Genomic DNA, 15,181 nt, shown 5'->3' with positions numbered 1-15,181 from the left:
AGTCTGTCTATGCTTTTTCAACCAAGCTATTTATTTACCAATAAAAACACATACATCTTATTGCAGTGGAAATGTGCTGCCTTTGGAGGAGACCATGTTTTCATACAAAAATTATGATTCAGGTTCAGTGACTCCAATGCTGTTGTGTAATCTGTATATAAACCATCATTTTTAAAGGTAACAACATCATCCTGTCATAAATAACAGTCAGACTCTCCAAACAAACAGCATTCACACTGGCAGGTCTAACACAACCTCCTCCAAGTCTCTCTTAATCACATAGCTGTAATAATAAAAACCACACACTGTACACATCTCCAACTCTTGATTTACTTTGTTGAATCATACTGTACTTGGTAAGACTTGCTGTGCTTCTAAAGACACATTCGTTACGAATGTTTACAGTTATAATTTTTGTGTGATTTTGAGGTTGATAATGAACTTTGTAGTCTGAACATTTTAGCATTTAGTGTTTCACACTGAGGGAAAGCAGGCAGAACATGAGGCACTGATATAAAGAGTATACAGACACTTGTGGATCATGCTCCAAGCAGATAAGTGAAAGCATGCAGGGTTTGTTCTCTGAATATCTGAATCACATTTTCCCAATAGAAGTAGAGAGCGGTCCAGATCACTTAAAAACTCAACATTAGTTATGTGTTTTTCAAAAGGCCAGAAAACCGAAAAATACTTGTCGCACATGTTGTACACCGCTCAACTCACATTGTATATCCTTATTTAAATTCATATCATTTTGATTCTATTTGGATTCTATTTTTGTACAATTGTCTTGTTTACCGGGATCCACCCAACGGTCAATACTATCCCCTCGTTTTTCTGTCTCTTTGGTGTCCAGATTAGGGACACTATATGGTTCAAGTGGTTAAGAACCTCAAAGTAAATTAATACGATTTCATTTCATTGCATAACCTAGTAGAGGCCAAGAGAACACAAGACACCCTGAAGCTATGAGTACTCAAATACGACTTATAACGAGATGTCATCTTCGAGTAATTTACCATTGTGCATTAGTCTAATATCTACATGTAAGTTCAAGTATTTAAGTTTCATGTTAGACTGTAAGCTGAGTACTGCATCCATGTGCTTGTTCCTCCTGCGGTCATGTGTAAATGTTGTACTGACATCGCACCGTGTGTCAAGGTAAAGGTTTCTGATTGGAAATTATGCACAGGAACATGATCCCACAGAGTTATTCTACTGAGGTTAGGAGAGGAAAATGTCATCATTTTCAAAATAAGTTGTTTTGCCTCCTACCATCCAACATGTCTGTGGCTTGACAGCATCGAGGCGTGACAGTTTTTAAACATGAAACCACATGAGTTCAAAGTCTTCACCATCTATTTATAGATTCCAGAGGCCTTGGACAAAGACAACAGCGACACTGGCCAAGCAACAAACAATTGGTCCTCCTCTGAAACAGAACACAAACAGCCGACAAAGAACTTTGACCTGGAACAAAGGCCTAGAAAGACTGAAGTTGCCACGATCTGTAACTGTCTGTCCTCTCCAGCTACGGGTGCATGTGTTTGTTTCCAACGTACTAACAGTCCAACAGGCATTAGTCCGACACTCTTTTTTTTTTTAACCGGCCACGCATGCGTCTTAACCGGCAACGCATGACGGGAGCCACAAGTGAGTCTTAACCAGTCACACATGTGTCAGACTGTTGCATGTGTCAGACTGTTGCAAGTTGGAGCAACGTCTGCGCCCCTCCAGCTACATCCGTCTCTCTGTCCATCTTTCTGTCTCTCTTCTCCAGCCACATCTGTCTCTCTGTCTCTCAGTCTTTCTTTTTGTCTCTTCTCTCCAGCCACTCTCTTCTCCAACTAGAGTACATCTGCCTCTCTGTCTCTCATCTCCAGTCACATCTGTCTCTGTCTCTCGTCTCCAGCTACATCTGTCTGTCTTTCTTTCTGTCTCTTCTCTCCAGCCACATTCATCTTTCTGTCTCTACTCCAGAGCTATCTGTATCTTTTTTTCTGTCACTGCCTCTCCTCTCTAACCACATCTGTCTCTCTGTCTCTGTTTCTCCTATCCACATTTCATTGAACTCATCAGATGTTCTATTCTCCACTTATGCTTTGAATTTGTTTGTATGTGATGAACCGTTTTCCTGGTCTCAAAGCCTTTTCTGATTCACCAGTTCAAAAAGGGAGGAGGGAGGGAGGGAGAGAGAGAGAGAGGAAGAGGGAGAGAGAAATCTAAATGAGACAAATGGGAGAAAGAGAGAGAGAGGCTACTGCCATTCTTCTGATCACAAACCTCTAATTATCATCTTGATAGTTGTCACAGTACCTCACTATTCACAGTATCTTTTAAGTTCTTATCAAAACATTAAACATTCCATAGTCATGAGGAGCCCTGCCATTGAGTTACCATCACGTTTTCTCTTCAGCCTTGACTCAGGAACCACCAGCAAGTTCCATCCTGGACCTCATGCTGCACACAGGCTTGTAAAGGGTTCATAACGCAACATGTAATTAGGGGCCAGGCCATGAAGTGCCTTCAATGTAATCAGTAATGGGCGGGGGTGCCCCAGTAGCCCACCTGTTAGGAGACGTGCATACCACAGATTTGGCTGCAATCCTTCCCTTCCCACAGTTGGGTCGGGTTCGAATCCAACCCAATAGGCACTTTGCTGCTTGAGTGCTTGTCATTCCCTCTGTCACGTTTAACCAAACTGGCAGACCCAAATGCAGACACGACAAGGAGGGCAAAGTCCAAGGGTGTTTATTGAAACAAATGATGAGCTTGTAGATATGCAACTTTTCAAAATGAGCTTGTAGATTGGCTACTTTTTAGAAAGTTAGCAGGAGCTGGGGTGGTGGGTAGGCTGGCAGGCAAACAGTCAGGCAACTGAAGCAGAAGGAAAAAACCAAAGACAAAAAGCAAAAAACACTGGAACAAAGCAATAGTAGAGCAAAAACACTAGGAATAATTGTCACTAGGAAATAACAGCTAGAAGTGTTACCGCACAGAGAACTGTGGGACTATCTGGCAGCGTGGAAACCAGGGCTTTTATGGAGTGGTGGTGATGAGAAGATGGCAGGCAGGTGAGTGAGATTAGATGATCAGAGCCAGGTGTGCCAATCTGGAAAGCCATGAACCAAGACTACGCCCACACATGCTCACACACAGACAGACTAACACAAATAAAATACACACACAGGACACTGGCAGGGGCCGTGACACCCTCTCTCTCTCAGACCCCTCTTGTCTCCCTCACTGTCACTACGGAAAATAAAGCAGAAATCTTAACCTAAAACAGACAGGCAACCAGTGTATAGGGAAGTTAAAATAAGTCAGTTATGTCTGGTTTAAAGGAAGAATGTGTTGCAGCATCTGTGTTGCTGTATCTGCATTGCTATGTGTCTATGTGTTTCTGCACCTGAGTTGATTTATGAAACCTTGCCAGCCCAGTATATGTAGTAACCATTTTAATAAGCTCTGCCTGATGTCTGATGCTTTTTGGAAGACCTCAATGTCCCACGTAGTCTAACCTACTGTAGATAAAGGTTTTTCTAACTCTCGTTTGGACATTAATCCTCTGATTCTTGCTATATTGTGAAGATGGAAATAATATAGGCTCATTTAGGCTGTTATATTGATTGATATTGACTTGATGTGTAGATATGAATCTATAACTACACCAAGTTGTCTGGCTTGTACTGTAAACACAACCAAACAAGAAGGAAATTCCCTCCCTCATCTGTCCATCTCTTCCCCTCCACCAGACTGTCTCCCATGGGAGACACGTGTGGTTGGTCTGTCTGCTGTTGGTTTGTTACAGTGGTCTGGTGCGGTCCAATCATGTGCTTCAGTGTACATGCACATTTTCAAACAGATGAAATCAACGGACACACTTTCAACAAGAGGGTTGTTCAAATGAAATGGATTGCAGGTTAGTTATCCAGTTGTATCATGCGAACCGAAAGTACTATTTCTAATCATGCTCGGTCATACACCTGAATGCAATTATTTACCAGGTAGAACAGCATAAGTCTAACAATATAATACAAACTAGAACTGCACTCTGTCGAGTGCATACTTGCTTGTTGCACACTAGTAGGCCATAAATGGCCAACTAGTGCGCAAGCAGAGTGCGCAAGTACTTTCGACCGCTGTAAACTGTCAAATCTCAGTATCTCTGTGAAGGAACGTTTGAAATGTATAATTATTAGATGTAACTATTTGCTACCTACCTACTTTATGCATATAAACACCTAGCATTATTAAGTATGGTTCAAGTTTCTATCTATATAAGAAATACAGTTTTATCGATGTAGATATATTCTAGATCCCTTTTTAGTTTTTCAAAGAAAAATAAATCATTGATATGTGATGATTTTTTTTTAAATATAAACTGAATTAAAATATATTATACAGTATAATTATTGTATTACTTATTGTAAATTGTCAATTGTTTTCAATGTATTTCTTCTTGGACTATAGTGATATTAATACTAAATCATGATCAGAGTAATATGTGTCTCTAACTTCAATTTCTGTAATAATACTTTCACATTTGTTAAAATATACATGATCTAAAATACTTCCGTAATCTGTAGTTGGATTTGTATTTAATTGTTTAAAGCCTAATCTTGACATGTAGGTCTTTATACTTCTATCTTTCTCAGTATTATGGTCTTCATTGAAATCTCCTATTATCATAATTGCAGAAGTCGGAGATGATAGATACTTTACCATGAGTATAAATGATGACGTAAGACATACGTATACATATACATATACTATATAGAGTATGTAGTTGTAAGTTGATTAGCGGTATACTGTGGTTACTTTGCGCCAAAAACCGTGACAGCCAACCCGCCATTTTATGTTTATGCAAAAAAAAAATCTAATCTGTGCCTGTTTTGCTGGGACCAGATTACAGAAATGACCATATTTCTTACGTCATCATTGAGAGCTAGTCATACATATACACACCACATACTCTGGTCCCAGCAGATCAGGCACAATTTGCCATTTTATTTTTACTGATTATGTATATAGTATACGTATGACTAGCTCTCAATGATGACGTAAGAAATATGGTTGTAGTTGTAAGTTGATTAGCGGTATACTGTGGTTACTTTGCGCCAAAAACCGTGACAGCCAACCCGCCATTTTATGTTTATGCAAAAAAACATCAAATCTGTGCCTGTTTTTCTGGGACCAGATTACACAAATGACCATATTTCTTACGTCATCATTGAGAGCTAGTCATACATATACACACCACGTACTCTGGTCCCAGCAGATCAGGCACAATTTGCTATTCTATTTTTACTGATTATGTATATAGTATACGTATGACTAGCTCTCAATGATGACGTAAGACATATGGTCATTTGTGTAATCTGGTCCCAGCAAAACAGGCACAGATTTTATGTTTTTTTGCATAAACATAAAATGGCGGGTTGGCTGTCACGGCGAAAGAGACTGGGCGAAATTATTACTTGCGCGCTCTGCTTGTGCAAGTAATAATAAAATATCAACAAAAAGCATACTGTAGTGTACAGTACAAAACCCTGGATACAATCATGTTCGGTTAGGACTTGAAGTGTGAAGTGAGGGGCTGGTATGTTTGTTTTAAGTGCTCTAAACAAACATTAAAAGGCTGCCACATGACGTAATGCCGAAAGCCAGGCATTGGAGGGGCTGGCGGCCTTCAAAAGGTTGTTCAATTTTAGAGCAGTTTATTTCTATATTAATTTTGACATTTTTAGCCCCACTTGCGGTGCATGGCTTTAAGGATGATCATGTCGATTGGTTGGTCGGTTGGTTGACCGTTCGCTTGGTCAGTCCAACACTGGTCCCAAACAAAACGACAGAGACTTCTTTCCAGATAGATTGTCATGGAATTGGCTCTGCACCTTAATGCTGCCCAGAAGATGCATGAACGCACCTTTCCATTTGGTGATTATTTCTTTCCCCTTATGTATACATGAAGTAAATATTCTGCTGAAAAATGATGACTTTCTTTCTTTTACCCTAGTTCCCACCATAATTCACCATGAATAAAGATAATTAGGTCAACATACAGCACACAGCATAGACTGTACAGTATGCTGAAAAAGTGAAACCGATGAATTATAAAATCTGTCTGAAAGGGAATAGAAACAGCAGATTCCTGGGACTGAACCAATTAGGTGGCATTACACGCACAGCTTCCAAGGCTCATGTGATTCCTGTCTCACTGTTTAATGTGAGCGAGTGGTCAGACTCAAAAACAGGCTGCGTTCTTCTTGGTTCACTGAACCAGTATGTGTGTATGTGTGTACACAGTACACACTGCTACACAGTCAAATCCTCAGGATTTATCTGTGACCGTACACATTTATCTGAGACCGTACAAATGTACTGAAAAGTAACAAATACATTTGTACACCCAGTTAACACAGGATTTTGCTGTCTACGTAGAATATGTCCCTGACTCAGTTGTGAGCTTGAGAAGTATATAAAGTGCTGAAGTGGTTAATGTATGTTTTGTAATAATAATCAAAAACACAGTAGTAACTAAAGTTTGCAAATAAATGTAGTGGACTAAAAGTAAAATGTTTGGATTTGAAATTAGAAATAAAAGTATTGAAAATCTGAAGTACCGGTACTCTAGTAAAAGTAAAAATACCTTTTATTGTAATTAAGTACAGTACAGTTACTACATAGGCCTACCACTGTCCATTTCTGATTCTGTCATCAAGCAGCTATACAGTATTATTGTCTCCACCAGGCCGAAGGCATGTGGGGAGAGTATGTTTTGCACTCCGTCCGTCCGTCCGTCCGTCCGTTTGTGTGTCCGTGTGTCCGTCCGTCCGTGTGTCCGTGAGCAGCTAATCTCGGCCACCGTTAACCCGGTCGAAATTTTGCACACACACTCCCTGGATGCCAACGATGAACCTCTGCCCCAAACTTTCCAGAACGGCCTGTTATAGCGCCACCAGGAGGCCGCTTTTTGCAAAACAAGTTTTTGCACAGTACACCTACAGATTTTGTCCAAACATCGCGCAAATTGGTACACAGTCTCTCTAGAGCCATTCAACGAAACGGCTCTTTCAGATTTCTCAGACTCCATCCTGATTGGTTAACATTGGCTTCCAAAGTTCACAGGAGTGCTCAGTTTCAAACAAAATGCTGCAAATCATGAACACATCGCGTGATTTCCGTGAAATTGTGCACCCACATTCCCACTAGGCCGAGGACGAAATGCCACATGAAAAATTTCAACTCAGCCTCAAGGTGGCGCTATAACTGGCCCAAAAGTGTTTTTACCTCTAACTGCACGGATCTGTGGATAACTTTGTATGCCAACTCCCTAGAGGCCAAGGAAAAACCTTTGCCTGGAATTTTTCACATCTGCTCTTTATAGCACCACCAGGAGGCCGACATATGTAAAACACATTTTCTATTATTACTCCTTCAGATTTTATCCAAATTTCACGCAAATCGGTACACATGATCTCCATAGTCATGTGATCAAGACAGGTTTTTTTGATTTCTCATATTCCATCCTGATTGGCCACGATTGGCTCCTACACTTTTCAGGAGTAGCCCGCTTTGTACAAATCGCCACAACTCCTCAACGCAGCGTCCGATTGCGATGAAACTGTGCACGCATATTCCCACTAGGCTGAGGAAGAAATGCCACTTGACAGTTTTCAACAGCCTGATGGTGGCGCTACAACAAGCCAAGTCGTGTCATGCACTCACACACACACACACACACACACACACACACACACACACACACAACCGGTCGATGCCAAATTTTGCACACACACTCCCTGGATGCCAACGATGAACCTCTGCCCCAAACTTTCCAGAACGGCCTGTTATAGCGCCACCAGGAGGCCGCTTTGTGCAAAACAAAAACATTGTACCTGCATCCCTCCAACACCAACCTCCGGCCCAAATCTTCCTCAACAGCCTGTTATAGCGCCACCATGAGGCCACAACCTGACCTGCCCTGGTGGAGACCTGTGCCGATTGGCACTTTATCTAGTTGTGTATACTACTTGTAGACATGCACTCATAGATGGTACTGTACACATTTGTTGTGTTAGGGTCATTATTAATATGACCCATAGGTCTAAACTGTGACCTTGTGCTAGCTGTAATGCTTGACTCATTAGAAAAAATCTGTATCCCCTAGTTCATTTAAATTAAACAAGTCTAATTTAAATTGGATTATTGAACACACAGAGATACACAGCATTGCACTCTCCCAGACTGCAAACCTAAAGATTTATCCCAGCTACTTTCCAGTTGGATCCAACATATCTTGTTTGAGCAAGAAAGGCTTTGAAGAATTGTTTTCCAACAGCGATGTTGTCATGACGTAACAATTCCTTCATGAACTGACAACTTTCTTAAATCTCACACAGACATGCCTGCATGCACACGCACATACAGTACGCACGCACGCACGCACGCACGTACTCACTCACTCACTCACTCACTCACTCACTCACTCACTCACTCACTCACTCACTCACTCACTCACTCACTCACTCATTTCTCTGATAATCCCTCACTTCTAATGCCATATCACAGAAATGGTCAATAAACAAGGATGGATGATTAACAAGAGAGACTAGACTAAACCAGGGGTTTTCAACTGAACCAGGGACCCCGGACCACCACCCTGACTGAGAATCAACTTGGGGACCACTGTTGTGTTGGGAGGGGGGATATGAGCAGACACATGCAATTCATTATGGGCACATTTCCTTATAATGATGACTGAACCAGTCGATCAGTTTCCCTTGAGATTCTACCTCCCTTTTCTGTGGAAGTTCTTGACGTCCGACTTCCCAGTAACTGACAACATCGACGCGGCATCATATGTCACCACGTCATTTACTGCATTGTTTCTCAACTTGTGGTCAATACAATAAATTAAAATACAAATGCGTCAGGGACCACATGCAATACCTTCACGGACCACCAGTGGTCCACGGACCACCTGTTGAAAACCCATGGACTAAACTAACGAAAGCCATACTGTGGGTTGCACAGTGCATATTATAGAGTGTTGCAGTCCCGCCCCCTTTCATGACGACGAGAAGATAATTTCCCAATATTCTTTTCCCATAAACGTTTCAAAAAGTATTTATTTAAAGACATGTAAGCCTCGGACAAAGCCTGGCCCTACACGGATGGTGACAAATCATGACAATAAACTAAATAAATTGGGCCGAACAAATAATTAGAAAAAAGGTGTACCGTGCCCTTTTTTTCTTCTTTTTAATTAATTGTTTATTGTCATGATTTGTCAGCAGCCGAGTTGGCGTGATGTGATGCATTCTTTTTTTTTTCCTAAATTTTTATCCCACGATTTTGTAACCCAGTTTTCTTTTCACCCAGTGCCAATTATCTAATGTAATCCTGGGCGCTACACTTCCTCTGCCAACCTGGGGGGGGCAGCGGACTGACCTCATGCCTCCTTCTATGCATGAGGAGTCCAAGCTGCTTCTTTTCACCTGACAGATGGGAATTTCCCCGGCCGGACGTAGCGTGTGGAAGGGACACGTTATTCCGACCAGTTCCTTTCCCCTCCATCAGGCGCCCCGGCTGGCCAGGGGGAGGTAGTTTTAGAGACCAGGATTACGGCATGTTTTTGTGAGGGTATCTACCCTAGGGGACACGGGGAGAACATGCAAACTCCACACAGAAAGGCCCTATCGCCAACCCCCGCCTCGGGTATGGGCACTGATGACGCGGAGGAGGGAACACGCCGCCAGTGCCCACAGCGTCCCCAGCGGGAATCGAACCCAGGACCTTCTAGCTGTGAGGCGACAGCACTACCAACTGTGCCACCGTGCCCGATGTGATGCATTCTTAACTCACAGATCAGCTTTTATTATCATACTGTCGTACGACGATGCAGAAATTGGGCCTTAGAATCTATATTTGTTCATTTTCTTGACAGACAGATCTTTATGTAAAATAAATATCAAACGACGAGTGTTTTGGATTCATCTTACCCAAGTCTGTCTTCCTCTTTCTTCCTCAGGTCAAAGTCTCGCTGCACGACATCCCAGACATGTTGGACCTCCTCGTCTGTGAGCTTAGACAGGTCCAACTTCTTAGCCACGCTGTCACGCATCATCATGAGATCAGGAGGACCAGAACCTGCCACACGGAATTCTGATGGGCTACAGTAAAAGTGGGATAAAAAGATAAATATATATATCACTTTTGTGACCCAAAACCTTGTGATGATGATGGTCATAATATTAACTAGTAGGTAACATGTGGCCATGGTCCTGCCTATATGGGTGTAGTCTCGCGAGGCCAGATTGTTGCCTCTCGCAATTTTCAAATGCTTCCGTCCTACAGTATGGAGAACGGAGGCTCTGATCACGAGTAAAATATAAAGCGAAGCGTGAAGCCTCCTTCCTTACAGTCACACACATTTATCCTAATATAAATAGAAATCACCTAAACATATTATAGTTTTCTGCTTTCTAGCAGAAATGGAAATAAAAATAAGCTCTAAAAATATTTCTAAATATATGTTCGTGACCGGAAATGACAAACAAATTACTCAGATTTGTTTGTCATTGGTGTAGATCCAGACTCTACTTCATCTTAATGTCTCTGAGCCCACTCAGCAAACTTCTAATACTGCTGGACAATGGTTTTTTTAAAGCCTGCTACAGTAGCCTCGTTATCCAGCCCTTGGTATGAAAACAGAGCTGAATGAACGTGTTTGCCTGCTAGCAGGGAAATGTTAGGTCACTAGGTGAACTTAGGCTGTCTAAAGCCCAAACCACACCGGTAGGGACTCCTTGGGACAATACACGTTTTAAGGTCAACCACACCAATTAAAGGTTGCTGCAGCAGCGGTGTCTTCCAGCTACAACGTGACCTCCCTAGTTTAGGTCTTGTGACTCGATGTCACCACCATCATCGCTTCGCCGGACCAACCAGGGTCCGCAACATCCGCCACGTCAGTCCATGTCATCCTTCACTGTGGACTCTCTCATCCAATGAACTACTGTAATAACAACAACTGTGACGCCATTTGCATCTTAAGTGCTAGAGACATTATTCAAGGGAAACAGATATTTTGTAACATGGACTATAATGCTTTGTAACTTCCTGAATCTTTGCAACATCATTTTACTGAATATTATTCACTAAATTTATCTTTCTTTTATTTCTCGGTGTCGTGTGCATTCATTCTGGAGTCGTCTAAATTACTATTTTGGGTCTATTAAGGTTTTCTTCATTGCCTGGTTGGCTAAGGATTTTTAAAGGGTTTTCTGATTCTTACTATTTGACTTTAGAAGGTAATACTATTGATTAATTTGGTCTTTCTCCATTCTAGTTTTTCTCACAGGTTTACATCTATCAAAATACCCATCAGCATCCACCACCACTAGACAGGCAATGGTCCCATTATGTGATAAAGGCAGTACGTATTAACCTGCCTGTTAAGCAAACATCCTGGGTGTTTGTTTAACAACCAGGAAGGTTTAAGGTTGGTCAAGGTTACCTGCATGACGACATCCAAGGAACTCATCCCAGCAGCACTAAAACAGCCGGGTTATTTACCTTAAAACCCTCTTATGGCCAGTGACGTGGATGACGTAGTGAAAGCCATAAATCCATCATGGCGAACTGACGTAATGACACTGAAATCCCCTGAAATCGGGAGCATAATAATAACAAAATGTAGCAACTTTTAGCTTTTGTGTGTGTGTGTGTGTGTGTGTGTGTGTGTGTGTGTGTGTGTGTGTGTGTGTGTGTGTGTATGTATGTGTGTGTGTGTGTGTGTGTGTGTGTGTGCGTGTGTGCGTGCGTGCACGGCAAATACCCAATTTGGATGGTCTCAAGATCTGCTACTGACTTAATGTAGATGAATGACATGTCTGCAGTCTGGGACATTTAACCAACAGGAAAAAACATCAATTTAGGAGAAGATGATGTCACTGCTACCCATGTAGATAAACACCAACTCCTCGCACACGCACGCACGCACGCACGCACGCACGCATAGTTCCAAATATTGGAACTATCCCATTGAGATAGAATCCATTGTTACAATGGGACTCAGCGCTTGTGTCGCCACTAATATTCCACTCGGGTACTACATCGCTACTAGTTGGGGCTATCATTGAACTCATCCCAGCAGCACTAAAACAGCCGGGTTATTTACCTTAAAAACCTCTTATGGCCAGTGACGTGGATGACGTAGTGAAAGCCATAAATCCATCATGGCGAACTGACGTAATGACACTGAAATCTCCTGAAATCGGGAGCATAATAATAACAAAATGTAGCAACTTTTAGGCTTTTTTTGTGTGTCTGTGTGTGTGTGTGTGTGTGTGTGTGTGTGTGTGTGTGTGTGTGTGTATGTGTGTGTGTGTGTGTGTGTGTGTGTGTGTGTGTGTGTGTGTGTGTGTGTGTGTGTGTGTGTGTGTGTGTGTGTGTGTGTGTGCGTGCGTGCACGGCAAATACCCAATTTGGATGGTCTCAAGATCTGCTACTGACTTAATGTAGATGAATGACATGTCTGCAGTCTGGGACATTTAACCAACAGGAAAAAACATCAATTTAGGAGAAGATGATGTCACTGCTACCCATGTAGATAAACACCAACTCCTCGCACACGCACACACGCATAGTTCCAAATATTGGAACTATCCCATTGAGATAGAATCCATTGTTACAATGGGACTCAGCGCTTGTGTCGCCACTAATATTCCACTCGGGTACTACATCGCCACATCGCTACTAGTTGGGGCTATCATTGATCAGCTTTGCAAGTTTATAAAAATGAATTCATTTTGTAAATATTAAAAAAGCCATAGACTTAGCTGCCACATGACGTAATTCCGAAAGCCAGACATTGGAGAGGCCTAAACCCCCCCCAGTAATGGCTGTGTCTGTCTGTATTCCTGACTTCGCCTATGGCATTGTGCCTAATAGGCCGGCACCCAAAGGGCACCGATCTAGTTTACTTAAAAATGCAATAGGCTATCTGTAAAATTGTTATCAGCAAAATAATCCTGATATTTTTGAGGGGTGATAGCCCATCCTATTTCCAGCTTTTAGTGCGTGTGTAAACACAAACTTTGTCCTAACACAAACACAATGAATGGACAATTTTGAGTGTTTGTGTAAACAGAAACATTGCGTAACACAAACATTGAAGACGAAGGTGAAGATGCAAATTCTGATTGGCCAGAATGAGATGATGTATGATAATGTACGATGATAAGAGCACCCCTCACTTCACATGGGTGTGATTGTTTTTGCCAAATATTTTGCTAAATATCAATATCGTGCAAACCTAAAATCAAGCAAAATTGCCCAATTTGGATGGTCTCAAGATCTGCTACTGACTTAATGTAGATGAATGACATGTCTGCAGTCTGGGACATTTAACCATCAGGACAAAACATAAATTTAGGAGAAGATGATGTCACTGCTACCCATGTAGACAAACACCAACTCCTCGCACGCACGCACGCACGCACGCACGCACGCACGCACGCACGCACGCACGCACGCACGCACGCACGCACGCACGCACGCACGCACGCACGCACGCACACACACACACACACACACACACACACACACACACACACACACACACACACACACACACACAATTTAATGATCACATGAACAATGATCACAGTCACACACAATGAACATAATGGTCAAACGATGCAGTAATCTCATTTTTGAGGGGCACTAGCCCCTCCTATATACAGCTTTTGTCTCCACATGTCTCATATTTGCCATTGACAATGAAAGGAGAAATTAGGTCATATACTGTATGTCCGCCAAATATGATGTAAATTTGTGGCAACACAAACATTAAATGCCATTGACAATGAAGGGAAAATGTACGCCCCTCACTTCACACGGGTGTGATTTACAAATGGCAGCTAATGCATATTTGGCTACATCTATTTGCAAGCAATGTTCCCAAGTTCACACACCCAAGGATGGAAGTGCAGTGCCAAGTGCACACATGGTCTCATTAAGTATTTGCACAGAGGGTGTGTACTGTTTGTCATTTAATTCCGGTATGGGACAACTGAGGTATGTGCAATTGCTTTAAATAGTACTTATTTCAAAAGGGAATCTATCTAAAAATGATATATGGCACCTTATCTTGGAAAAAAGTTATGTCAATGATTGTCTGCCATGCTCTGGGTTCAACAGAACTTCATCCTATTCTTTCTTATATTTTATTTAGCAAACTACAGACTCAAACTCCTGAAGTTTCAGAGCCACCAAAGCCTAACAAAACATAGATTTTACACCAAAGTCTCCTATAAGTCCATATATTCCCTTTCACATGAGAAGGGGATGCTTCTCACAGCTGAAATTGTGCAAACAACACAACCTGGAGCCCGTTGAACACAACTGACGGTACAGTAGCTGTATAGCAGTTGTATTTATGTACTATCATTCATAAAACAATCAATACAAGCCAAGGGTTTCAGACTTGAATAAACAGTAATATACGGTTGACACAACCTTCCAACGTCGTCACTCTAGAGGTCAATTTATTAGCTTACCTTGTCATGGCTTCTGGCAGCTAGTCCAGCTCCTATTCCCCTGAGAGACTGACAGAATGACTGCAGGGCAGCTAAGTTAGTAAGTAGCCAGCAGCAAAGCTAATCACATGTCTAGTTAACCAGGAGGCAAACGGCCTCATCTCCGCCTCCCTGCTGCTGCCCTCTCTTCAGAGGTTCAGGCCTCAGGCTAGTCCTTTATGTCCCGGGGTGGGGGTCAGCCATGGGCCATCATACAGACAGAGGTTTATGTCTTGACCACTTTGTGACATGACGAAATGTAATTTCTTTGAGTGCCACAGTTGTCCGTTCTAATATGCTGTTAGGCCCTTTTGAAGACCATGTAGTTAATGCAAGTAAAAACCTTAACTCCAGACACCATATGAATTCAAATCAGGGCAGATCCAAAATCACCACAAAGAATCTCTTGTCAGTTCATTCCACTCGTCTTTTTTTTCACAAACTTTCAATATCCTCCCATCTGTTCAGTACTTCCTGTTTTCCAAAGTGTCTGATTTAATTGGAGCCATGTGAAGTTTCCAGCAATCCAATTTTCTTGTTTTCGCCACCGTTCTTCACTTACTTCAACAGAGCAAACAGGATGAAGATATAAA

The 15,181-nt window shown here is 42.0% G+C and overlaps 1 protein-coding gene across 1 annotated transcript in view; it reads right to left on the bottom strand.

Moving 5' to 3' along the window:
* mlphb (melanophilin b) overlaps positions 1 to 14,720 on the bottom strand; it is a 48,216-nt gene extending 33,496 nt beyond the window's left edge. The window contains exons 1-2 of the mRNA XM_083776694.1: positions 14,571 to 14,720; positions 10,008 to 10,178 (exon numbers count right to left, since the gene is read on the bottom strand). Coding sequence (XP_083632820.1) covers positions 10,008 to 10,178; positions 14,571 to 14,578 — 179 coding nt within the window. The 5' untranslated portion in view covers positions 14,579 to 14,720. The remainder of the gene's footprint in view (positions 1 to 10,007; positions 10,179 to 14,570) is intronic.
* Positions 14,721 to 15,181: the final 461 nt, after the last annotated feature.

This window comes from Protomyctophum parallelum (genome assembly GCF_964188405.1).
Source record: "Protomyctophum parallelum genome assembly, chromosome: 11".
Taxonomy (NCBI): domain Eukaryota; kingdom Metazoa; phylum Chordata; class Actinopteri; order Myctophiformes; family Myctophidae; genus Protomyctophum; species Protomyctophum parallelum.
Note: the sequence above shows the minus strand (reverse complement) of the source record. Positions and strands in the feature narration are given on the sequence as shown.